At 38.9% G+C, this 24,253-nt stretch overlaps 1 protein-coding gene across 3 annotated transcripts in view; it reads right to left on the reverse strand.

Annotated features, from left to right (window-relative positions):
* Nucleotides 1-1,017: 1,017 nt before the first annotated feature.
* The window catches only part of PIK3CA (phosphatidylinositol-4,5-bisphosphate 3-kinase catalytic subunit alpha), a 34,970-nt gene continuing 11,734 nt past the window's right edge, over nt 1,018-24,253 (reverse strand). For 2 of the 3 annotated variants that reach the window (XM_027685446.1, XM_027685448.1), the window contains exons 2-21: nt 19,211-19,624; nt 17,492-17,701; nt 16,575-16,825; nt 14,702-14,947; nt 13,755-13,840; nt 11,807-11,912; nt 10,673-10,825; nt 10,437-10,571; nt 8,900-9,024; nt 8,432-8,513; nt 7,795-7,959; nt 7,128-7,231; nt 6,146-6,317; nt 5,813-5,919; nt 5,180-5,301; nt 4,574-4,652; nt 3,540-3,710; nt 3,169-3,286; nt 2,846-2,997; nt 1,375-1,743 (exon numbers count right to left, since the gene is read on the reverse strand). In XM_027685446.1, the coding sequence (XP_027541247.1) occupies nt 1,473-1,743; nt 2,846-2,997; nt 3,169-3,286; nt 3,540-3,710; nt 4,574-4,652; nt 5,180-5,301; nt 5,813-5,919; nt 6,146-6,317; nt 7,128-7,231; nt 7,795-7,959; nt 8,432-8,513; nt 8,900-9,024; nt 10,437-10,571; nt 10,673-10,825; nt 11,807-11,912; nt 13,755-13,840; nt 14,702-14,947; nt 16,575-16,825; nt 17,492-17,701; nt 19,211-19,562 (3,207 nt within the window). In that variant the 5' untranslated portion in view covers nt 19,563-19,624 and the 3' untranslated portion in view covers nt 1,375-1,472. Of the gene's footprint in view, nt 1,744-2,845; nt 2,998-3,168; nt 3,287-3,539; nt 3,711-4,573; nt 4,653-5,179; nt 5,302-5,812; nt 5,920-6,145; nt 6,318-7,127; nt 7,232-7,794; nt 7,960-8,431; nt 8,514-8,899; nt 9,025-10,436; nt 10,572-10,672; nt 10,826-11,806; nt 11,913-13,754; nt 13,841-14,701; nt 14,948-16,574; nt 16,826-17,491; nt 17,702-19,210; nt 19,625-24,253 lie in introns of all 3 variants that reach the window. The other variant, XM_027685445.1, reaches the window with a different exon arrangement.

Below are 24,253 nucleotides of genomic sequence, written 5' to 3' on the forward strand. Positions count from 1 at the left end.
ACCCCTAGAAATACTGAGCAGAAGAAACACCATACTGAGTGGGCCTATTTCCTACTGCTTTCAGAAACTGTGCAGATGACGGACCCAGAAATCAAAGGGTCACCTGAACCCCACAAATGTTAATGCCTCCGAGCACGTTTAAAAGGCACTGTCCTCTCACCATTGTTTTTAGATCTCTGAGCTTAAAACTCCTTCTCTTCAAACTATGCTGCATTTAAGTATTTGCTACCACTTGAATTCTATTTCCACTCTTCTCGATCCAGCATAGTCTCTACCTGCTGTACCAGATCTAAGATAATAAGTGATGGACTCTTATGTTCATGCTAGAACTATTTTCTTTTTCCTTCTAATTTATCCTGTCAAATGAAAAAAGGAAACATTCTTCCAAGTTTACCTTTTTGGGCTTAAGGCGTAACATGAATCATAAAATCATACAATATGCTGAGTTGGAAGGGACCCACAAGGATCATCAAGTCCAACTCCTGGCTCTGCACAGGACACTCCAAGAGTCACACCATGTGCCTGAGAATGTTGTCCAAATGCTTCTTGAACTCTGTCAGGCTTGGTGCTGTGACCACTTCCCTGGGGAGCCTGTTCCAGTGCCCAACCACTCCCTGTGTGAAAAACCTTTTCCTGATATCCAACCTAAACCTCCCCTGGCTCAGATTCATGCCGTTTCCTCGAGTCCTGTCACTGGTCACCACAGAGCAGAGATCAGTGCCTGTCCCTCCTCTCCCCCTCACGAGGAAGTTGTAACTGGAATGAGGTCTCCCCTCAGTCTCCTCCAGGCTGAACAAACCAAGTGACCTCATCCGCTCCTCACAAGGCTTCCCTTCCAGACCCTTTACCATCTTCATGGCCCTCCTTTGGACGCTCTCTAACAGCTTAATGTCTTTTTTACATTGTAGTGCCCCAAACTGCACACAGAACTCAAGGTGAGGCCGCCCCAGTGCAGAGCAGAGCAGGACAATCACCTCCCTCACTCGGCTGGTGATGCTTTGCCTGATGCCCCCCAGGACACGGTTGGCCCTCCTGGCTGCCAGGGCACTGCTGACTCATGTTCAACCTGCCAGGGACCAGGACCCCCAGGTCCCTTTCCACAGCTACTCTCCAGCCTCATTCCCCAGTCTTTACAGCCAGGGTTGCCCCATCCCAGGTGCGGAATCTGGCACTTGCCCTTGTTAAAATTCACACAGCTGGTGATTGCCCATCTCTCTAATTTGTCAAGGTCTCTCTGCACACATCATACTAAAGCTTAATTTTTGAAGTGTACAATTTTAGTGCTATCTGAAACCCTGTTTTACATTATTTTCTGACAGTTGTCTGAACAATTAATCTCTTTTCTTGCCATAAATTCTAGTGTTGTTCATGGTTTGTGCAATTCCTATGCAACCAGTCTTTGCTGCTAACAGGTATTAACAGTGCAGTACCCACAAAGCAGGGTATCAGTTCTTGTTTTCTCTGCTGTCTGTTCAGTTCAAAGCATGTTGCTTTATTGTGTGGAAGATCCAGTCCATTTTTGTTGTCCAGCCACCATGGTGAGCATCATTCATTTGCTTCATGAAGTACTCCAGAGCTTCCTGCTCAGTTTTGTCCAATGCAAGGGTCTTTCGAATGTAAGCAATGTCATCAAAGGACTGCAGTTCTGGCATTCCTGAGCCAAGCATCATGGAGAAAAGGTTGATGAAGAGATTGGCATGCTGCCGAATTGCTAGGTAAGCCTTATAGCACATCTCCTGAAACCTGGAAGAGACCAGGGGGAAAAAAGCTCAGTGTATTTCCCTACGAGGTGCATGTTACTTCTTCACCTCCAAACCAGTTTTCAGGTAACTAGACACTAAAAACTGGACAGTCTTAGTCTACTAAGAACACCGTGATGTTGCTGAGAAGACACACTCCTCTTCCTACTTAGTTTATCTTCACCTGTACAAGAATTAATAGTGGTCAGACTAACACAAAAGCCAAACTGAAGTCAGGCTTTCTAGCCTTAAACCCCACATGCAATTCATGCAACTGTTCAGCACAAATTTATGGGAGTTCACAGAGCTGTTTTAGTCATTGCTACTGACATTTCAGATTTTAAAACATGTTTCCAGATACACTGCTGCAAACAGTGCTTTCCTGGTTATCATCAGAGATGCACTTTTCCTGTAGTTTTACAAGGGGAATAGCTTTTGCTCCTTAGATACTCTGAAGAATACACTGAAAACGGGGACATTTGCTGTATCACATTGGATGAAAAATCCACATTTATGCTGAAATCATTAACTTGAGTTAGGTTAAGGGGAAAAAGACTGGATTGCTGGAAAGAGAGATTAGGAATGACTACAGCAACTATTATTATTATTATTATTATTATTTTAAAGTTCTCCTTTCTCAGCAGGTTTTGGACAATATCACAAACTACAGAAGCCATCTGAAGAGCTGATATCACAGCAGCTATAGGAGGGAGAAGTATGGCTGAGTGACCAGCAAGGCTCTGATGCACATAACACCCAACATTTAAGAATTCTCAGTACTCGCAGTTTTGCAATGCCAAGAGGATTTTAAATGTTAAGTCAAAGAAATTTCAGATGTTTAAAAAATGATCATCTTTAATCACATGTATGCTGACCCTGCAAACCTCGGTGAGATTTCATGGACCAAAGGTCATGTAAGTGCTAAGATTACCTATTGATTTACAAGAGGGTGGCTGATCTTCAACTAAAGAATTAGAACATACCCACTGCAAGCCAATTAAAATACTACTTTTCAGTTATTAGGTCTAATTATTAAATGTCACCATAGTAAAGTGCACTTCAGGTACAAAATGCTCTAGAGTTTAAATGCTTAAAAGAAGGCTCACCTTTCAAACTCCCTTGTTTTGGTACATTCTTGGGCTCCTTTACTAATCACTATTAGGAAGTCTTGTGTTAAGACAAATGGCACACGCTCTCTTTTATAACCAAATTTTTTCTTCTTGTGATCGAGGAAGTGCCCAAAGTCAATGTGAAACAGCTTGGAAAGACAGAAAGGTATTTCAAGATTAGTAATTCCGTGTTTAAATGAAGTCACAGTAAAATCGATCATTTGCTTATAGTTCTGATAGGCTTTTTTTTTTTTTTGAAAACAAACTCATATCAAAGTGAGGATGACCTTAGGGTATGGTTTTAGAAAAAGATATCTTACTTGTCCATCATCTTTGACCATGATGTTACTGTTGTGGCGATCACCAATGCCTAGGATAAAGGTGGCAACACAGTAGCCAGCACAAGAACGTGTAAACAAGTCAATAGCTGCATCATACCTATCCAAAACAGAAAAGGAGACACTTTCCTCAGGTATTCTAATAACACAGAAGTGCAAATTTTCCTTTCTCATTAAAAGAGCTACAAGCAGGAATACCAGGGAAACAAGGGCAGGTAAAAAAGAAAACAAAACCAAAACCAGATAGACATAATTACGGACATAAATTTCCTACTTGATGAACTTTAGTTCTCTTGAAATTTCCATCAGAAACAAGCACATGGACAAGAAAAACAGGCAACAGGAAATCTCACATGTCTCCTTTGTTCTTGTCCTTGAGCCACTGGTGCAATGTATGGCTGTTGAACTGTAGTGCTCCTTTTAAGCCTCCTTTACACTGAATCTGCATGATCGTGTGAGAGCTCCTCACGACCTCGATGAGTCCCACACAGTCACCAATTGATAAACACCCATAAGGCAACATCCTGAAAGACAAAGGTTAGTTCTTTATTGTTTTGTTTGGTTTTTTTTCCTTTATAGATAATGGTGGCAAGAGGTGGGAGAGGGTGTATTTTTGCAGATTTCTGTATCTGGCTGCTCTTTAAGCCACAGGCAAGTGTAACTCTGCAAATCACTCTTGGACAAAGCCATAATTCTGTCACTCCTTACAGTACTGGAGATAACACTGTGACCCATGAGAGATGATGCAGAGCAATAGGTCCTTTTGTCTAGATAAGGAAATGAAAACTGGGGGTTCCTTGACAGTGCAGTGACAGTTGTTACACCCCCACCTAAAAATCCACCATGCAGCAAACACAAATTTGGAACCACAACCCATCTAGCATCAGTTTTCCAGAAGCAGAATAGTTTATACTGAATGCCCTGCACAAACTGCCCTGCACACACTGTCTAGACATGGAGAAGCTGCACACAGATCACACTGGGCAATACCTACTGTGGGTACTGAAATGACAGCCCCAATTACAAAGAGTCACTGCTCAAGAGGGCTGTGGGTTTGGCAACTTGTTCAAAGCCAAACCTACAAACACAATCAGTTGACCACAGGGTGGCTACTGAGCTCTTCTATCCATCCCTGGTATGTAAATCACTCCTACCCACTTGAATAAGACTTGAGTATTTCTCAAATATGATCCTAGGTTTAGAAAATCCGGTAGTTCAGTTAACCAAAGGTTATTAAAAAATCAAATATTGCTCTAAAATGTACAAACATGCCTATATATAGCATTTCATTTATTACCCTTGGGAAAACAGGAGCAATCTCTGGGAAAAAAAACAATGCAAAATCCATTAAGAACAGTATTGCTTGGAAATGACTTCTAATGCTTACCGAAGGTCAAGACCCTGATTTTGCCAGATGTTTTCCATAATTCGAATTATCTGAAGTGTCAGCATGTCCTGACGCAAGTCTGAAATTGTCAAAGATTGCAAATTTTGTAACACCAGAATACTTGGTTAGATCTTACTTTACTTTTCCCCCCCAAAAGTGTGTCTAAATACATCTAAAGGTAGCGAGGTTTGCACAGTTTAGGGTTTGTTCCCTCAATAGAGAAAAGCGTGTTTTAAATAGTCAAAAATCAATATAAACTTTTGGTGGTGATTTTAAAAATATGCACTAAAACCATGAAAATGGAATTATAGATTACACATCTGTAATATCTTGAAGACATCTTCAAGTAAAAAGAACAAATATTACATAGTATCATGTTCCACCTCGAGAGACTGAACATCTTAGAACATACAAAATTTGTACTTGATTGAGATAAATACTTATTTGACAATGCTTAATTTTTCTGGAAAAAAAATGGCTTTGCTCAGCTGATTTTTAAAATTATTTTTTTATATATGTATTTTATATGCTTAGAAAAACCACTAAACAATAGGTTACGAAAATAAACAGATATGTTGCTTCTGAATTACACTTATTTTTCCTTACCATCTCCATTTTTAAATATTATCTCATTGTTCTGAAATAACAATTCAGACATAATATCTGGGTTTTCCCAGTTCAACCACAGCGGCCTTTTTGCAGATGACATTATCCTGCACTCCTCAAGCCTAAAAGAGATAAGATATCTATGAAATAGGCACAATTTGATTCTCATATCATGTTTCTGTAATACTGTATAGTTTTGTTCCCCCTGTTTTGGACAATATCTGAACTAGTACCAAATTAAAGATGCAGAGGTAACTGACAATCCATGATTTTTAATTTCAGACTCAGACTTAAATTAGTAAGTGCAATGTTTACCATTTGCTAAGACTAACAGAAGACATGATTATGCAGTAAATACTCCTTTGGTAGTGTGTGGTCCTTACAACTGGAAAAAGGACTGCAGTTCCCATGACCTTAAAGGAACAGCTAAGAGTCATGTTGTTCCCTAATTTGTTACACCATTAGATTGAAATGACTGTCCTATTTATGGATTACTCTGCTACAGATTTTATTCAGTGAAGTTTGAAGATACTAACATTTAATATGTTAACATTTAACCTCAACACTGTCAGTGTTACCATGGCTAAACATTTACTTAAATACCCAGACAAATTTCAGAACTGAATACGATACCGAAGATTTCCCAGCTGATGCGCAGGATTGAGAGGAGAGATAAAACCTTGCAAGGCATCCATGAAGTCTGGCCGTCTCATCTGTTCAACGAGGAACTTCATCTGTACCTGATAAATAATCACATTACACAAATTGAAACCTTTAACTTTAGCTCTATTGCCTGAAGGGGCAGACAATGGCATTGCACAGAAAATATTACAGCTCCTTGGATAACGTAAACCTAAACCTACTGAAGTTGGCATTAACGCTTTCCTAGTCCATCACATAGAACAGTTCTAAGTAATTCCTGTGACAAAACAGCAACAGTTTTGATACACAGATGGATTATAATACCTTCTGGGTCTCATCTTTTTTCTCCTGCTTGAGAATATCTGTGAGGTTGATCAACTTCTCCATAGCCTCCACCTGCCTGCTCAGATGCTTTAGGTACATTCCACACGCTCGACAGTAGGACTCCAGAAGTAAACCAAACCTCTGACTGACAGTTTTATTGTGCATTTCAGACCTACACAGAGAGGAAGAACAGTTGCAGCTTAGAGACAAGATCACTTAGAGGTGCCAAAAATGAAGCTATACTTGTAACATCTTCATACAGTCCTAAAATACATCCCCTCAAACAAGTCAACCAGGCAACTTATTCCCTTGTCCTTGATGGTTACCAAGGAAAGCAGAAAACTGAAAGCACAAAGATGCCTTGCTTCTATTTCTGTGTCTGATCACACCAGCTTAGAGCAGCATTTTTAGGTGAGATCAAGCTACAGCCTTGTATGTTGGAGACTGATCTGTACTCAGTCTTCTCAACATCAGGAATTTCAAAAGCCCATGTTATATTCAGTAAGGAAGAACACTGAGATATTTGGGGTATCAAGCTTTATAATAGAGTTTGCCCTCTGTAATAGGCAAGGAAAAATAGTTTTTAGTAAGCTTTTTCAAAGCTTTATCTGGTCAAATTGGGTGGCTTTCATTAGGCCTCATATATTTGCAAAATTTCCTGGAAAAAACTGATGGAGGATTGGGCAGCTAAAAATCTGAGAGGCTTTCAGCAGCCTCAGACTACCTTGCTTTTACAATAATCATCATTAGACAAAAAGAAGGACATGCCTAAGTATCTATTATTAACTAGCTTTTGAAACTGCAAGACATGATTTCTATCACCAAACTATGCATTCAAACTCTTAACCAATATAAACCAATCCTTATTCTGAGTGGTAACATTTTCTTAAGAATGGACATTTAGTATGCCAAGCCTTTAGGACAACTAACTGTTTATAGGTAATAGGAATCCCACCACCCCTTAACATGACATTAAGCTTACTTTAGATGCCAAAAGAAGAAGTGTCCTATCCTTTGATTGGTCAGTGCTTTCTTGAGTAAAAATCTCACAAGCTGATTATCTAAATACTGTTCGTATTTCAGAACCTAGTTAAGGATAAAAGAAAATTAAAAAAATCATCTGCAGTTACTATTTCTATGAAAAACATACAGATTAAAGACAGTTAAATAAAAAGCAGTCTATGTTTTACAATAATTTTTGTAGAATGACTGATCTTGGTATTAATACTTGCATGTGTTAGGATTTGAAAAATATATGCTAACTGTGCACTGGCTGGTTCTATTTCAGGAACTTACCATCTGATGCTTTCCTTACTGTTACCAAATATTTTAGCCTCAACTTGCTCAAAATTTTGAGAAGATGCTTCTGCTCATACTTTCCCTTATGTTAGGACAGCTGAAATAGCTGCCTGTTCCAGTTGGTAGAACAGTTTTGCATCTCTGCAAAATTCTGGCACTCAGTATCAACAAGCAAAACCGCAGCACTACAGAAAATAAACTACATTTCATCTTCTCCTAAATAATCCACAAAGAAAACAGATATTTTTACTGACCTATTTTTCACAACATCTTAACTTTTGCTGTATTTTAAGCCTCTGTGATCACTGAATATACACAAGACAACAAATACACCAAAACATGTTATGTACCTGTACCAGCTGGATTAGATACTGAGACAGTTTGTCATCTGTCAGGGACTTCTCCAGACACCGAACTGCAAAAGCTCGCACCATTGGATCGGGATAATTACAGTCCAAGAGCTCCATTGCTTGCTCTGGCTTGATTGAAGGCCAATCTTTTACCAAACAGTACATCTGTGGACAAGAAGTCCAAGCATGTTACAAGTTTGCACTGATTAGGAAGAAGTTGTAACACAGAGCCATTGGCAGGTATTGTCAGAGACAAACTACATCCGAGTAGAAGCAATTTACTTCCTTGTCCTCTCAATCAACAATTTGATATTAGCTGCCAGTTGACTTTGTTGTTTTATCCACTACAAAAAGAATGAAAACAAACCCTCACATTTAACTGCCACTGACAAGTTGCAACATAAGAGGGATTCAAGTAATGCCAACTGAGAGAAAATCTTAAGACTCAGGCTGAGCTAAAGAACAAGAACTCTGGACCAGAGGCATCTGTCAATTATAGTGGCAACTTGAATCATCCAAGTTTTCATTCAATGTATCATGCACACATAACATGTTTTTAACTTCTAGGAGTTTTCTTTAAAATAGCATATTTTAAAGCTTCTTTAAAACTTAAAACTTCTTCAGTGCTTTATGTTACCTGGGCCACTTCATCTCTAGAATTCCATTTAACAGACAAAAGTAATTTGGGCAGAATTTCTGGAGTATTCACACAATAGTGTCTGCGAAAGAGAAAAAAGTTGCATGTAAAAAACATTATTTTTGCTTCAATAACCATCTACTATGTCCCCACAGCCTTGCACCTTTTTCTTCCTTTGTCAGCAGAATCCCGTGGATACCATGAGGGGCTGTCAGGATCCATGCATGCAGGTAAGACTGAAGCAACAGGGAAAATGTGAACTCACTCAGCAACTGACTTTTCTCCATGGCCTTAACCAAGACATTCAACGCAGAACGCTTTGCAAGCCTTGTCTAAAATACCAACTCCACAGCACGGAGGAAAAGGGAGCAAAACCCAGCATAATCATGACAAATTTAGAGGGAATGGGGTGAAGTCTTGTTATGCTAACAAGGGTTTTTCTTTGGTTTGGTTTTTAATTTCCCATACCTGTGTCTCCAGAGGAAGTCCTTCTCTTGCTCAGTGATTTCAGACAGAGGGTCTCGTGTACAGATGGCTCGCAACTGCTCCTTGTCACTCTCTGTCAATTCGCTGTCTCTGGCTATTCTGTTACTCTGCAGAGAGAAAGTGGTACATTAACCCTCCACAATTCTTCCTGTTGCCATACAACACACAGGAAATACAGTATTTTAACATTTCAACTAAATCAGCAGTGTGGAGAAATGGCAACAGTTGATATCTGATGAACAACATAATGCAGCACAGAATGAAACTGGTCATTTCTACCCCCAGCTTGAGACTGCTGAGAGCTGCTGAAAGGAGTGAAAAAGATTCAGAACTAAAAACAAAGGCTTTTCCATATTTAACCACTATGACCTTCTTCTATGGTGTTGTAAGGATTATCACCAAAAAAAGACAAGATAGTAATTTGAGACCTTATTCTACTTCAGGGTTTTTTTTTTCAATTGTAAAGTGTAAGCTGACTACTACTTTGCCAGTGAAGTGAGTTTATCCTCCTCATCATTTTTTATTTTTGCCTACAGACAAAAAAAAACAAACGAGTTGAGCATATACAAGCCCAGGTAATAGGCTGTGTTATAGCAAAGGAATGTTATTTACCAAGATGCCAGCTGGCCTTAAGCATTCATGGAGAGCCCTGCAGCATTGCTGCATAAACCACAGCAGATATGCTGCTCTACGAGGGACTTCCTGCAGAGTATCAAGAGAAATCAAATGCCTACAGCCTGTTGTTCAAGATATGTTGATATGTTATAAATATCATCAGAATTCCCAAACTGGACGCTCACTACCACCTACGCAGTTTTTGGCACAGCGAAACTTTCCACCACGAGACTCTTCTTCACACAGACCACGGAGCTCTCTTGGGGAAACTCTCACATCTTTGAAACAGCCTCCAGAAGAAAATGTAAAACAACTAATTTCACAGCCATGGCTTTAAATACAGAGCAATTTTAGCTTTGCTGCTTTTCTTTTTTTACTTCTTTTATTCATCCAACAAGTGCTTTGAAGAAAGCTCCAAACCTCACCAAAAAGCCAACTGTCAACGCCCAAGCTCCCTTGCTTGGGAGAAGAGATAAAGGACTACACTCATGTGTGTGCCAGTCAATTCCCTTAAAATTCCCTCTACTTATGGTCGTAATTAGCCCATAAAACAGACAGTAAAGAGTTTAAGCACCTCTGGGTTACACAGGAAAGCCTACATATAAACACGAAACTGCAACAAAGAAAAACAGTGTCACTGATGGAGAATTGCAAGACAGTTTCTCTTTGAAGTGTTTTGGTTGGTGAGTGAAGGTGGGGTCAGTGGGGGTGGGGTCAGTTTACTGGTAATATAAAGAAAGGAGAATATATTACCCATTTTACTAAACACACAACAAAAAATTGATTACTTGATTTTACAATCAATCAGAGTATGAAAGAAAAAAGTTTTATCACTAACATACTGAGTAAAATAAAATACTTTCCTATCTGAGTAGCTGATCTTGGAAGGGGGGGTTTGCCTTACCTGCCCTGCATAGCTGTAGTTGAATCCCAGTTCACGTGATATTGTCCAGTTGGCATGTTCTTCTATCACTGCCATATCTGGAAACTTTACAGGATTGCTAAACCAATCAAACTCCAGCTCTAAACATGGAGTTTCCTGTGTAAAGGGAATTCAAATTACTTTTTCTGTTGAATGATACTTATTAGAATACAGCATATTTTGAAAATATACTCTTGAGGAAGCTGGCATGCAAATACCTTATTTGGATTTGATCCAGTAACACCAATAGGATTCAACAAATCCTCCAGCCCATGAGGTACTGCCCAGAGATTCAAAGCCATTTTCCCAGATACAAGAGTGTCTGTGTAATCGAACATGTTTATATTTCCCCAAGCCAGTGGACAGTGCTCCTTAAAGAGATTAAAATATGATTTTTTTCAGTGTCATCTATGAATTACTGCAGAGCGAGTCAGAAGAAACAATATATTCCTCCCAGATCAAGTTGCTACATTCCCAGCTTAGCAGAAAGCAGGTTGTGGAAGCTGTACCGTATTTTTCTGTGAATGGCTGTCATAGCAATCATTTTATAAAATCATATCAAACGAATTGCAAACACATGCTAACACTTTCCTCACATCAGAATAAGTCAAGATGATGTAGAAAGTTTTTTTGACACAGAGAGACTTTTTACCAAGGCCTGTAGTGAAAGAATAAGGAGCAACAGTTTTAGACTGAAAGCCAATAGTTTTAGATTACGCAAAATAAATAGGTTTTTTGTTTTATTGTAAGGGTGGTCAGACACTGGCACAGGTTGCCCTGAGAAGCTGTGGATGCTCCATCCCTGGAAGTATCCAAGACAAAACCCTCCTATATAGTACCTGTGACACACACTCAAACCCAGAATGTAATGATGCTGGTGGCTAGAATTAGGTGTTGCATGTAAACTATTAAAAATGACTATTTGAGATCTTTCATCAAATGCTATAGGAACACAGATTTTCTTTACTTGAAAATTTCTACCCCATTTTCTAAAAGTGTAAATATTGTCCTTTAAAGACATATAGGTTAGTAACATGGGTTTACAAAATTAAGTTTAAAGGCATTTCCACCTCAAAACACTAACACCGGTCTTTGTGTCTGGCCATGCAGCATAGACATGATTTACAGTGCTCAACTGATAAGCTTTTTTCTGTGTAGTTTAATTTCCAAACACAAAAATAGTGGTAGCCTGAATAAGACACAAGAAAAAAAACCCCACCCTATTTTAAGCAGATTCAAATCAAACAGTGCACTAAGACTCCTTGCCAGGACAGCATTTACCACATGTTTTTCCCAAACTTGATTTAAGTAGCTTTTGCTCATTATTGCATTAAATCCATGAAGCATTTTACCTCCTTAGCTCCCTTCCGGCCTTTAACGGAGCAGATCGAGAGGCAGAGCCGAGCAGCACGTGGGAGATCAGGAATGTACATGTCATACAACAGCCATTCATTCCATCTGCAGGATTCAGAAAGCAGAATTAAACCAGGTTAAAGGAGAGCGTGGAGGCAAGTGCATTCAATCAAGAGTTACACCAAAAGGCATTTGTTATATTCCAGCCTAAACTATGTATGTGCATAAAGAGTACATTTTCTTACTGAAAAAGGATCTCCATACACACATTTGACCACATCCACTTCTTTTGGGAATGGAAACCTCCCCAGTAGCCTTCTAGCACCAACACTGTTTAAAAAATCATGGTACCTAAACATAATGGATTTGCATATACACAATATATGCAATATAAACCTTACCGATGTAAGGTTTAGCCTGTGAAATATTTTTCACTTCAGGGAAAAAAAGAGACTGGGAAAAACGTGGCATAGCTTCCAGAACTGAATTAAATTTGAACTGCTGAAAAAGATAACTGCAAGATGGGTATATAACACGGAAACTCAAATCAATATTCCTAACTCAAAGATTATTTTATTTACTACAGTAATAAGAGCACAGATCGGTTCTACAGGAATAGTTTGGTTTTATTTTCATTAGCTTCTCTAAGTAGAATTTAGCTCTCAGTTGGAAGAACTGTGCTTTTGAAGAGGAACTTCTGAATACAGTTTCTTCTCCTAAGCAGATTGTCATGTTGAATTTTCTCAGTTGAAAGAGGCAGCTTCCAAGGACAGCATTAATTTTTTCAATGTGTCTGTAGCTACTAAAAGCAGTTTTACACAGAAATAACTGTGAAAGCTTTTCTCTAAGAATGAAGAAATTGGCAGATAAACTTCAATTCGCTTTTCTTATGTGTTCATTTCATAAAATAGAGATCTGTGTGATTATATTCATGTTTTTAAGTCATACCCTTCACCACCTTTCCCAGATTTTCTCTCTGAAACAGTTTAAACTATCAGTTCAAGTACAGCTATATTCAGGGCAACTCAGAAGGAGAGTCTATTTTTCAACAACTATGTATATTATTAGCCCTTTAATTATAAAACCTAATCATATTCATAGAAAACGTACAGATAAAAATAAAAGTTTCAAAATTTATTAATAAAGACATGAAGTCAGAAAATGCAAGTCAAGAATTACTTCTGCACACATACTTTGCATCTAATCCTAGCAGATGCTGGAATTTCACACCTCCTCATTAGTTAAAGTTATGAGAACAGGCAGCTAAAAGATGTCTTCAGTGTTTATATATAAATATATATAAAAATTGTTTTTGCCCTCGTGAGTTCAGGTCATTTTTTTTTCCAGATAATATTGACAGTATGTCAAACACCCTGGAAAATCAGCCCAGTTCTGGCAGTCACTTCCATGTTAGCAGGTGATACCCATCTCTCCACATCCACGTGGTTCCCCTTTGGAACACACTGTGCAACCTCCCCAGAACCAATTTGCAGGTTACATGACATCACACTGCCTCGTGCTGGAAGTGAAATCTGAACCTGCAGCTGGAACACCTGCTGCTGATCCACAGGCAAAACCAGAGCTCAGCTTCCTAGAGCTGTGCTGGTTTCACAGTATTAATGAGTGAATTATGAATTATAGTTTACATATATGAATTATATCGGTGTTTCAGAGGCAACAGTAAATGCTCATGTAAAACTGATCTGTTCAGTAAAGAAACTATACTTTTATATGCAAGACAAAATGCTTGTGTTTGAATGAAATTAATGTTATTTTTATATACAGGGTTATGTAATATATTTTCACAAAACTTAAAGCAAAGGATTCCCAGCAAGGAGCTCTACTTGAGTGAAGTAATGGCTAAGTGGAGCCTTTACTCCCTCAGTGCTACCATTTATGATGCCCTGGAAGTCAGGTTCCCTATAGTCACTCAGGCGTTTAACTTACCTGGGGTTAGAACAAGGTACCCTCTGAGTATTCACATTGTCACACAAAGGTTCCCCTCCATGGTAGATACCTGTTCTAACATAGATCTGAAAACAACGTCCATATTAGTACTGTCTCTGAAATGTTACTATAAACAAATTTTTGCATTGCTATCAACACATATCATGATTACAACCTATTATCCTTTCATTTTCAGCAAGTGCAAAGCAAAAACAAAACTGAAAACCAAGCAGCCCCAACATTCCCCAGCCCAAATTAATTCATGCTGTCAGGTGTGAAGCCAAGCATATAAGCAAACCCTTCTAGAAAAAACATTTTGGTCTTTTTCCTTGTTAATTGCAAAACTAGTCCTTAAAAAATAAAGTAACCAACTTGAAATGAACGCTAAAAAAAACCCAAACTGGAATTTATTCTCAATTCTTCCTGTGCCAAGGTATAGGGAAAGAAAAGACTGAACACATTCGGAGGAAAGAGAGCCAGGGTTGTAGATGTCTTCAATGGGATTGAACCCTCCACCTGCCTTTTCTGCCTTATCACACCACACATGTCTCTTTTCATAAACCCAGACAGCAGAACATTATCCAGCATCCCCTAACCAAACGTACTGTCAATTACTGTAACACATCCTTAAACATAATTATTTAGAAGTAACATTCGTTTTCTTTTTCTATCCATTACATTCTGTGCTGAAGGGAACTATGCAAACCGAGTCCTGCTTCTCCCAGGCAGAATATTTAGCTAATTACCACAACTTGCACTTTTTAAGCAGTATACAAGTTTCCATATGCTTAAACATGGATATATTCTTTAGAATTGAGCACTTCAATTTAAATTAAAAGTGGTATAATTTTCTAGCATGTTAAATAACTCTTCTTTTCCAATGTCAATGCAGAACCGAAAACTCAGGAGGAAAACTATGAGTTGCTGAAAATCATGTGACGCCTTACCTTGTCTATGTCTCTAATGTTCACATTTACATAGGTTGCACAGAGGATTCTTATTCTGAGAGCACTATTTATAGTCCAGAGGGATTTGGTTGTAGCCTCTCCGTTCATGTAGGGTGTAGCTGTGGAGATCCGCCTGGAGTAGGACGGCATTGTGAAGGTGTCCAGGGGCAGCTGGGTGTACAGGCTTTCCTTGGCCATCAGCATCAGGTTGGGCATCCGACCAAGCATTATACAGCTTCTTATGTACTGCAGCAAAACAAAACCAAAATGCTGTATGTTTTACAAGTCTACACTTCTACACTCCTGGTAATTCAAACCTATTCAGGAAAACAGAAGAGTAAAAGCATATTTGAAGAGCTTGCCGTGTCCCTGCATGCACACCCTTTACAGTGTTCACAGTTACAACATCCAAAAGTTTCAATACATGCTGGATAGGGTTGCACAGCTGCACTTCATACAGATTTTGTGATATGAACAATGGCTACAACAAGAGGTTGTACTGGAGAGAGAGAGCAGAGCTGACAAAAAGATCAGTCAGGTTTCTTGTACAGCTCTTTAGCTCTGGTGCAGTGCAGCACAAAGCAGACGGATTTGCCCCTGGAAGCAGCTGACATGTTTCTGAACAGCAAATGCTGTACCAGCCTGCTGTGCAGCCCCAGCACAGGTGACTGGTACTCCTGGTCATAGGCAGGAGCACGAGGCAAATGGCAGACAGTCATTTTTGGTTCAGTTGTGCTTATTGCCTTACACTCAGCACTGATCCTGACAGACTCTGCTCCTGACAGACTCTGCTCCTGACACACTTCAGCTGTAAGGCTGTTGGTGTCCAGTCGGGTCTGAGTGCTGAGAGTATTTAGTCTGGCAACAGCACCACAAAATACAGTGTTAATTCAGGTCCAGCCCTGGAGTTAATGAGCAAGCTCTGCTGCAGCACAGCAAAGGCAAAGCAGATGCTTCTGAGGAAGCCACGCTAGATCAAATAGGTCTGGTGTTTGATCTTAAGATGACTCTACAGAATTATTCATGTATGCCTGCACTTGTTCCCCAGCTCCCATAGTACAGAGCTGCTTTTCCCATTACTCAGGATCCCCCACCCCTCCTTCCCTCCTCCATTGCTCTGAAGATCAGACTGTCAACCATTTTAGCCGAAGGAATGGAAGCTGTTTATTACAACAATTCATTCCTCAGAGAGGAAGCAGCAGCAGTCTGTCAGGAAATCTACAGGGTGACATTATTGTCTGTTCCAGAGAGGGCTGCTCGGATGCTCTTCTGTCAAATGTTCTGTCTCACACTCCCAGCACCAACAAAACCCAGGCAGTGAAGGACAGACAGACACAAGCAAGGCTTAGCAATGATTTCTGTGGTGCTAGAGGTTTACATTTTTTATCTTATTAAAGGAGTGATAAAGATGTAAGTAACAGGAAAAGAGAGTTTTCTCTTTTTCCACCCCTTTAGGACAAGATTTACCGTAGCAATAGTTGTCTCATAATTTACAATCTGATTGAATTTCCTTTGGTGTTGCATCAGCACCATTCAAATCTAACTCATCTCTTGCCATTAAAAATCTAGGATATTTCTGAAAGTACCTACCACTGATTTATCACTAATGTTAGAGTTAAGAAAGAAGAATAAAAATTACGCTAGTGACACAAATTCTAGTCTAAATTACCTTTTCTCCCTATGCTCTTTTGAAGCACATAAACCAACAAACATGCACATGCATCAGCCAATTAGTTTAAAGGGGCATACACTGTTACTTTCTATGTTTTGGATTAATTTAATGAAAAAGCCAAACCTAAAATTGATCCTTTTTCTCCCCCACAAATTTGGGCTACTTTAGTGCAGTTCAAAATACATCCTTTATGTTACTTACCTTGTACTGGCTCAGTGGACATTTTTCTAGCAAGTATTCATCACAGCCACACACTTTTAAGATATATTTGCCCTGGTACTCCAAGACACAAAGTTTCAGTTGTTCAGATGACAGCAACATACTTCGTGTTTTCTTCCTAATTGCTTCAGCAATAACTTGCTCAGGCACACAGTCATGGTTGATTTTTAAGGTGTATTTCTGCTTATCGTTGTTTGGTGAGACTATTACCCATATCACCACTATAATTTGCCCTAGAATAAATGTAAAATCATGTTAGGTCTATCTTTTTAATGCAGTTTCAAAACAAAAAGCACAAACTGCCCCCCCAAAAACCCAAACCAAACAACTTTCACCCCTTTCCCAACACAGAGAACTGCTTTCAGTATTAAATAAAGATGTAAGCAAGATTCATAGTCCAAACTGACAGAGGGGTTTATAACTTCTGCAAGGAACTGGGTGCACTTAGTTTATTTCTGACTCTAGTGTAAATTCAAACTTTTAGCCCTGAGGTTAAGAATGTTTTTATTAACTGAATACTACTGATTATTTGGCCTTCAAGAAAACAGCAGTAACTCACTCATGTTTCAGGAGCTGCAAGATAACTCACTGATTCAGTGTGATTTAATTCCAGATTTCTGAATGTCATAGAAAACTGCAAAACCCATTAAAAAGTCACCTCTATTTACCAAGTTATATTTCAAGATTTAGTTATCAGAATAGCAAAAAGTGCAATTTTAATTATCCTTTTGAACCCACACTCTATCAAGAAAATTATTCTGAAGAACTTAAGGTGTAAGGGATTGCTATAGTGTACTAAATACACTACATAAAACAGTGATTTACCTAAGTCACCAGCTGTACTTTTTGACTTCAAACACTGAAAATACATTGGTTTCTACTGTAAATATTGATCTTACCTTTGTCTAGTTTATTGTATATATGTTTGGGTAGTTCAGCTGAAGACTCTACATTTGGAGGGTAGACATACAGTGCTCTGCTGTGCGGTGCGTTGGCATCTCGAAGATCCACTGCTTCTTTACAAACATTGAGAATGTTTCTTCTGAAGTCTTGTACTTCTGGATCCTTGACCATGTCAAATTCACAGACAGGCATGCCAATAGCAAAACCTGCAGCGTGGAAGCAGCATAAGGAAATAACTGTAACTGACAATTACAGCTAAAGATTCCTTCTATCAGTCACCAAAAAAAGCATGTTTTAAGCAAAACGCAGCATAAAATATGTGTCTTAAACATTAGCTTCTACATAATTGTTTTATATCATTCAAGAACCACACAATTCTAAAGTTAAGTGCACTCAGCAGACACAGAAAAGGTTAGAAAACAGGTGCCCATTCCCTGAAGATCCTGGAAGCCTTAAATCACTGCTCTCTCAGCTGACATTCCTCCTGGAGGAAAAGGACCAGTACTGAACTTCCTTTCAAGTCAGCACAAAGTTTCCTAAGGGGACCAGAGGAGCTGTGACACCTGTTTTTTTCTAAAACCCTGGCAGGATTGTTGGTAGCTATTTGGACCATAATCAACTGTGCTTACAACTGAATGAGAGCTATTAATATTTTTGTTTAATGACCTACATTATTTAAGACACACAACAAGCACGCCAAGAGATACTGAACTTAAGCTCTTTGGCAAAGATTCATGTAATAACAGTCCACTTCTCTCAGGTCCTCGGTCTCAGAAGTAATTCCATTTGGATATATCATTATTTATGCATGAATGTTCAAATGGAAACTTTCAACTGTCGTGTAGCAGGGTTACCTGACCACCGCTCTCCCCCAGTCCTGACCAGGTTGAGCTTTACAAAACAGAAGCAGTTTACTTATGATGCATTCACAACTATTAAATAATTTAATTTAACAATTAGGAGCACCCCACAACAAGTATTTCCAGTTGACAAGTCTCTACTACTGCAGTACTCCCTTGTTAGCAATGAAACAGGAGTGGGGATGTTTGTATTGCCTGAATTTAATACTTAACCAAGATGCTGGAATATATGCCAGTCTCCCTGTGCTTCCTCAGTGGATCATGGAAAACAATAAGCTACTCCAGAGGTGATTCAACACATCACAATTTGTCTCCTCTCTCCCTCTCCAACCTCAGGTGTTTGTTCCCCTCCTCTTTCCACGCCCTTTTGTCCAAAGGGGAAAAGGGAAGACAAAACCCACCTAAGAAATTTCACTTTCTAAGCAAGCCAGAGCAAATGTGTTATTGCAAATGTGGTTTAAGATTTGTAGTAAAATCCAGAATTGACAATTCTGTAAACTTCAAAACAAATTATGATTGACTTCCCAAAAAATAGAACAGGCTTTGCTCTGTAATAATGCGAAATCCTGCTAATAAGAGGCAAGCAAAAAGATATCCTCTAACCCACAGGCAAGTACAAATATGTTTTACAAAGCCAAGGCTTTAGGTGTGAATGAATTAGAACAGCAAAAGGAGTTTAACTCATGGTTTACAAATATTTGCTTTACTATGATCAGCATTCTTGGACATTTGATGCAACAACTAACAGTTATGAAATGCAAATGTGACAAACACAACCCATCTCAATTCTTTATATTTTGAAAAGGAGTAATCAGTTAAACAGGTTAGCTATGTTTAAATAAAATATAATCTCACCTATTTCTCTATTAAGAATCTTTTCTTCTCTGTTACCTACTGGTTCAATAACTTTTAGAAAAGGCTGAAACAGTCGCAGGTCACAAAGTCTCCGTGTTTCATCAAAAAATTCTTCTCTTTCCGCTTCTTGTGTAACACTTACAAAAATGTAAGAAGATTCATCCTGAAGGAGCTGATAGAGAGGGTATTTTCTGGCTTCTTTAAAGAGTTCATGTTTAATAGTCAGTAAGGTGGCCTCACGGAGGCATTCTAGTGTCACTATCATTCCGTTCGGGAGAAGACACTCCACAAGGATCCTCGGTGGCATCAAGTGGATGCCCCATAGTTCACCGGATGATGGTCGCGGAGGCATTTTTAAGTCTTGAGATAACTTTGCACTCCGAGCCCTTCAAGCAGCGATTCGTACTCACAAACCTGAGGAAGAATCAGAAATCTGAATGTTAAAATTTAAAATACAAAGATGGCCAGGAATTTCAGATAAAATTGCTCGAACACCGCTTATAATTACAGATGAATATTCGTGGCTGTATTTTACATTCACAAAAAAAGACTTGATACAACTGATGCCTAAGGAACTTGTATTTTATCTAAATATCTACTCAAACAAAACAGTTAATGGCAGAATCATATTAGTTTGGAAAAAATGCCAATATACACATGGTCTTAAAAATAGAGGATTTTTTTTTTTACCTGGGCCTTATAAGTCGTGATTAGAACACTTCAGTAGCACAAGAGATGAAAACATCTAATATTCAATTTATTACAGACATTTTTAAACAAACCTCAAACCCTTCTTCAAAACTTCTTCACATTTTTAATTTGTAAAGAGAAATATGTTATCATGTGGATGATACAAACCACTGGTTTTGTTAAGTTTAGCCAAAACCAATGCTTCTATACTTCTTTTCTAAACTATTTTCTAATCTCAACTCTCTGAAATATTCAAACAACACTAACATAATAGTTATAAATATTTATTAAAACCTCTAAGCCTGATTTTAAGAATCCATGTACACACAAGATTGGCTGTAGCTTCTGAATTAGTATAAGCTACTTATTGCAACAAAACCTTTTCTTCCATGAATGAGACAGAAGAACTGAGCTCTGTTAACACTTTTTAGTTGGGCTTGTTTTATTTAGCATCGATTCCCTGTTCCAGTTCCCTTTGGCAGCTGCATGAATGTCTTTGCCAGGCCAAAGGAAAGGACACGTGTCTGACCTTCCAGCTGTGCTGCTCATGCCACCCTAGAGCAGCTACAAGAAAAACAGTATCTGGACAGAGCAGAGATCTCTCATAGCCCAGGGGCCAAGGGCAGATGCCAAAAAAAGAGCAGAACCACCAGGCAGGCACACAGTGATACTTCACCAATAAACACTTGTAATCACTACCTATTTTTAATGTTCTTAACCAGAGGTAACATTTCTGTATTTGCAAAAGAAATCCATCAAGAACTGATGAATTTGTTCAGGACGTTTTCACACATAAACTGTTGGCATCCTGGGACAAGACTGAAGAACATTTCATGTTGCAAAAAACTTGCTCTTCTTTGTTGTGAGGCCTGCTACTTTCACCCAGTATCCCAGATTTTTTGTTTTGAAACAAAGTTCTTTATCTTTGCATTCCTTGCTCTTAATTTTACAAGACATCCATTACAGAATCATCAAAATTAAGGGTTGGAGGGGACCTTAAAGATCATCTCGTTCCAACCCCCTGCCACGTGCAGGGAGACACCTCCCACTGCACCAAGTTGCTCAAGGCTTTGTCCAACTTGGCCTTGAACACTTCCAGGGATGGGGCATCCAGAGCTTCTCTGGGCAACCTGTGCCAGTGCCTCACCACCCTCACAGTAAAGAATTTTTATTCTAGTATCTACCTAGACTAAACTTCCCCTCTTTCAGTTTGTACTGCTCTTTGTCCCATCACTACAGACACAAACCCTCTTCGGACTGCCCCTCTATCTTAGTTTTCTTAATAACAGAAAGGAAGGGAAAGCCCCAAACCAATAGCTTCACATCACTTCTGTTTGACCAGCTTTCTAAAAGCTCTCACTGTGGAAAAGCAAATTTTTAAAACATATATTTATATAAATATGCATTGTGTATATATGAATAAAATTATAAATATATAAAATTTATATTTTTTTTTACATAAGTTAAAAAATAAAATAATGATCCTCACTTCTGCACTTCTACATCTTGGTACTTATTTTCTGAAAAGTTTTCTTCCAAGTACATCAAGTACCTGCTCTTGCCACACTCCAGTTCTTACAAAGAAGCATTAGAATGAAAATGATGTTTTCCCAAATCCACTGCTTCCTAAGCAACTCTGGGTAGCAATAGGGTTGTCTTTTTTAATCCCTCCTTTGTAGTTGTAGTTTGGGCTTTTAAAAATATCCACACAAGTACTGAAGTGCCACTGCAGATTTAGAAAAATGCTTTTCCACTAATACCTCATGCATATTTAGAAAGGCTTTGCAAATGACTTCTTTTTCAAAGAGAGCTTAAAGAAGCTGTTTTATTTCCCTCATCATTGTAATAGTCTCAGTGAACGGATGCTGAAATGGAAAGTTCTAAGCACACACAGTGTATTTAAAGAGGCAAACTTGGGAAGCTTACCAATTACAAAACATTACCAGTGAACCCAAATAACACCATTTAGAGTAAATTGGAAGATTCCAAATCTTCTTAAAAAGAAACACACAGGTTAAATGGCATCTGTTTGATCAGCCAAAGCATGAACAAGACTCCCTCCCCATATCACTGCATCAAGTGCCATCAAATTACATTTCTTAATTACAATCACAGGCAGAAACACATCACTGTTATGGCATAAACCAGCACAAAAGCCCCAAACAAACAAAAATATGCAGTCATATGAACTTTTCCTGTCCACAAACATACAGTGGTAGTATAGATGGACCACATTCAAACTAAATATTTACAACACTTGACTGAGTTTATATCAGAAGTCTTCGAGTTTCACAATCCCGCTGAGACTCCTCTGAACTGTAAGAGCCCATTTTCACTGCAAGAATGGTGGCTCGTTCCACTGTAATTTTTCCTTCCTCCTCACCAACAATTGCCAACAAAGAACCAGAGGCAGCAGTGGGGGACACACACATACATATTAAATCCTTCTAGCCAAGTGTCTCTTCAAAATAAATGTCAGCCTTGGCTTCTTAAATAATTCAAATGGTAAATGACAACTCAACACCGTTTCTTCAAAAACTTGCAAATGGTCCAAAAATGCCATCCCAAAACCTACACTTTTTAGAGCAACTGCACCAAGACAGCAGCTTTTGTTTTAAACTGGGATACAGACATGTGCTGGAATGGTGCACACAGTCACTCTGTGTGCACATTCATCTCACTCGCACATGTAATCACGCCTCCAGGGTTTGGATTTGGAAAGCAAAAATGTAAACAGAAACAGTTTTGAAGTATAGCTGGCAGCTTGTGTTTCTGTGTACACTTTCAAATCTGGAAGGCTGCCTGGAATAAATAGAATCAATTATGTTCTTCGACAGTGAAAGGACTATAATTTTAAGGGAATTCTAGAGAGATGATATTTAAGTCAAACTAAGGGTAGAGGCAAACACTTCAAATGAATGCTACACCACACCTGCAATCCCTGACCTTCCAAAAGCACTTTAAACATTTTTCCCCTGCCAAAAGCTTTTGGACACCTGGGCTTGTGCAAAACACTTGACATGTCCTGCATCCTTGTCTCTAAACTGGAGACATGGATATGACAGATGGACTGCTCAGTGGATAAGGAACTGGCTGGATGGTTGCACTCAAGAGTTTGGGGACAACGGCTCAATGTCCAAGAGGAGCCCAGGGACAAGTGGCATCCTCAGGGAGATGGACCTGCACAGGCTGGAGAGGTGAGACTGTGCAAACCTTGGGAACTTCAACAAGGCCACGTGCAAGTTGCTGCACTCGGGTCAGGGCATTTCCAAGAACAAACACAGGCTGGGAGGAGAACAGATGGAGAGCAGCCCACTGCCCTTGCTGAGCATCCAACCTAGAAGTGATCAAGTTTTGAGATTCCATTCAAAAAGAGTAAACATACATGTGGTGGAAGAGAGTGGGAAGATAAACAACATACTTTCCACAACACAGACTCCTACTTGCATCCAGATACACTTACCATATTAATGCTGATTTATATAATCTATTTTCTCACAGGATAGAAATTAGCTATCATCTGATAAAGCTGATATAACCCCTTATTAAGAATAAGAGATTCCAAGTTTAGAAAATTTGCTTTTGGTAAACTATGACAGTTTTATCACCTCACAGGTAAAGAGACACCGTGCATGTCAATGGGACAATCTATGGAAAAAAAATTATTGTTCCCTTTAGGAGACGTATAGCTAAGGCTCTCTCTCATCAGCACAAGGACCTACAGGTTCTAGAAGGAAATTTTTCCATCTCTGATGCATCAACTAGCAAGAAATCTAGCAAGCATAGAAGGAAGCAAGAAATATACTGCGCTGTAACATTGTATTGAATGTATAAAGTATGGGATGCTTATGCAAAGAGGTGCACACATTCCAGTGACTGAGAACTGAGTAATTTTGCACTGCTATAAACATCAGCCAGTGTTTCAAAACCCATTCAAAAGGACAGACTAAACACTCTGTGCAATTTTATCAGTCCATATTTGAAAGTGAATGAGTCATTCAGTAAACTGCTACACTTTAATTGAGGCCCATTAGTTTTTCCAGTCACAAGACAAATCCCATTACACTGTTTTTATAGACAGGATGTAGCAATGTTTTATAATAATTTGTGGTATCTCTGGTATCAGAGAACTGCTCGTAAGAATTTGTGTCTAATTTGATTTCTTTTCCAGGCAGAAGTTTCCTCTAGAATCCCAGCATTGCCTTAAGAAAAAGGCTTCTATTCATTAAATAACCTTCATTCTCTACCAAATTGACAGAATCATGAACTTCCAGGTATGAACCCCAAATAAGCCTTTATAAAATATTGTGGAATCCCCAAAACAGAAGCTGTGGGTTTGTGTAGATAAAAGAG

The sequence above is a fragment of the Neopelma chrysocephalum genome, unplaced genomic scaffold, assembly GCF_003984885.1.
Source record: "Neopelma chrysocephalum unplaced genomic scaffold, ASM398488v2 Primary Assembly neopelma1_69, whole genome shotgun sequence".
In the NCBI taxonomy this organism is placed as follows: Eukaryota; Metazoa; Chordata; class Aves; order Passeriformes; family Pipridae; genus Neopelma; species Neopelma chrysocephalum.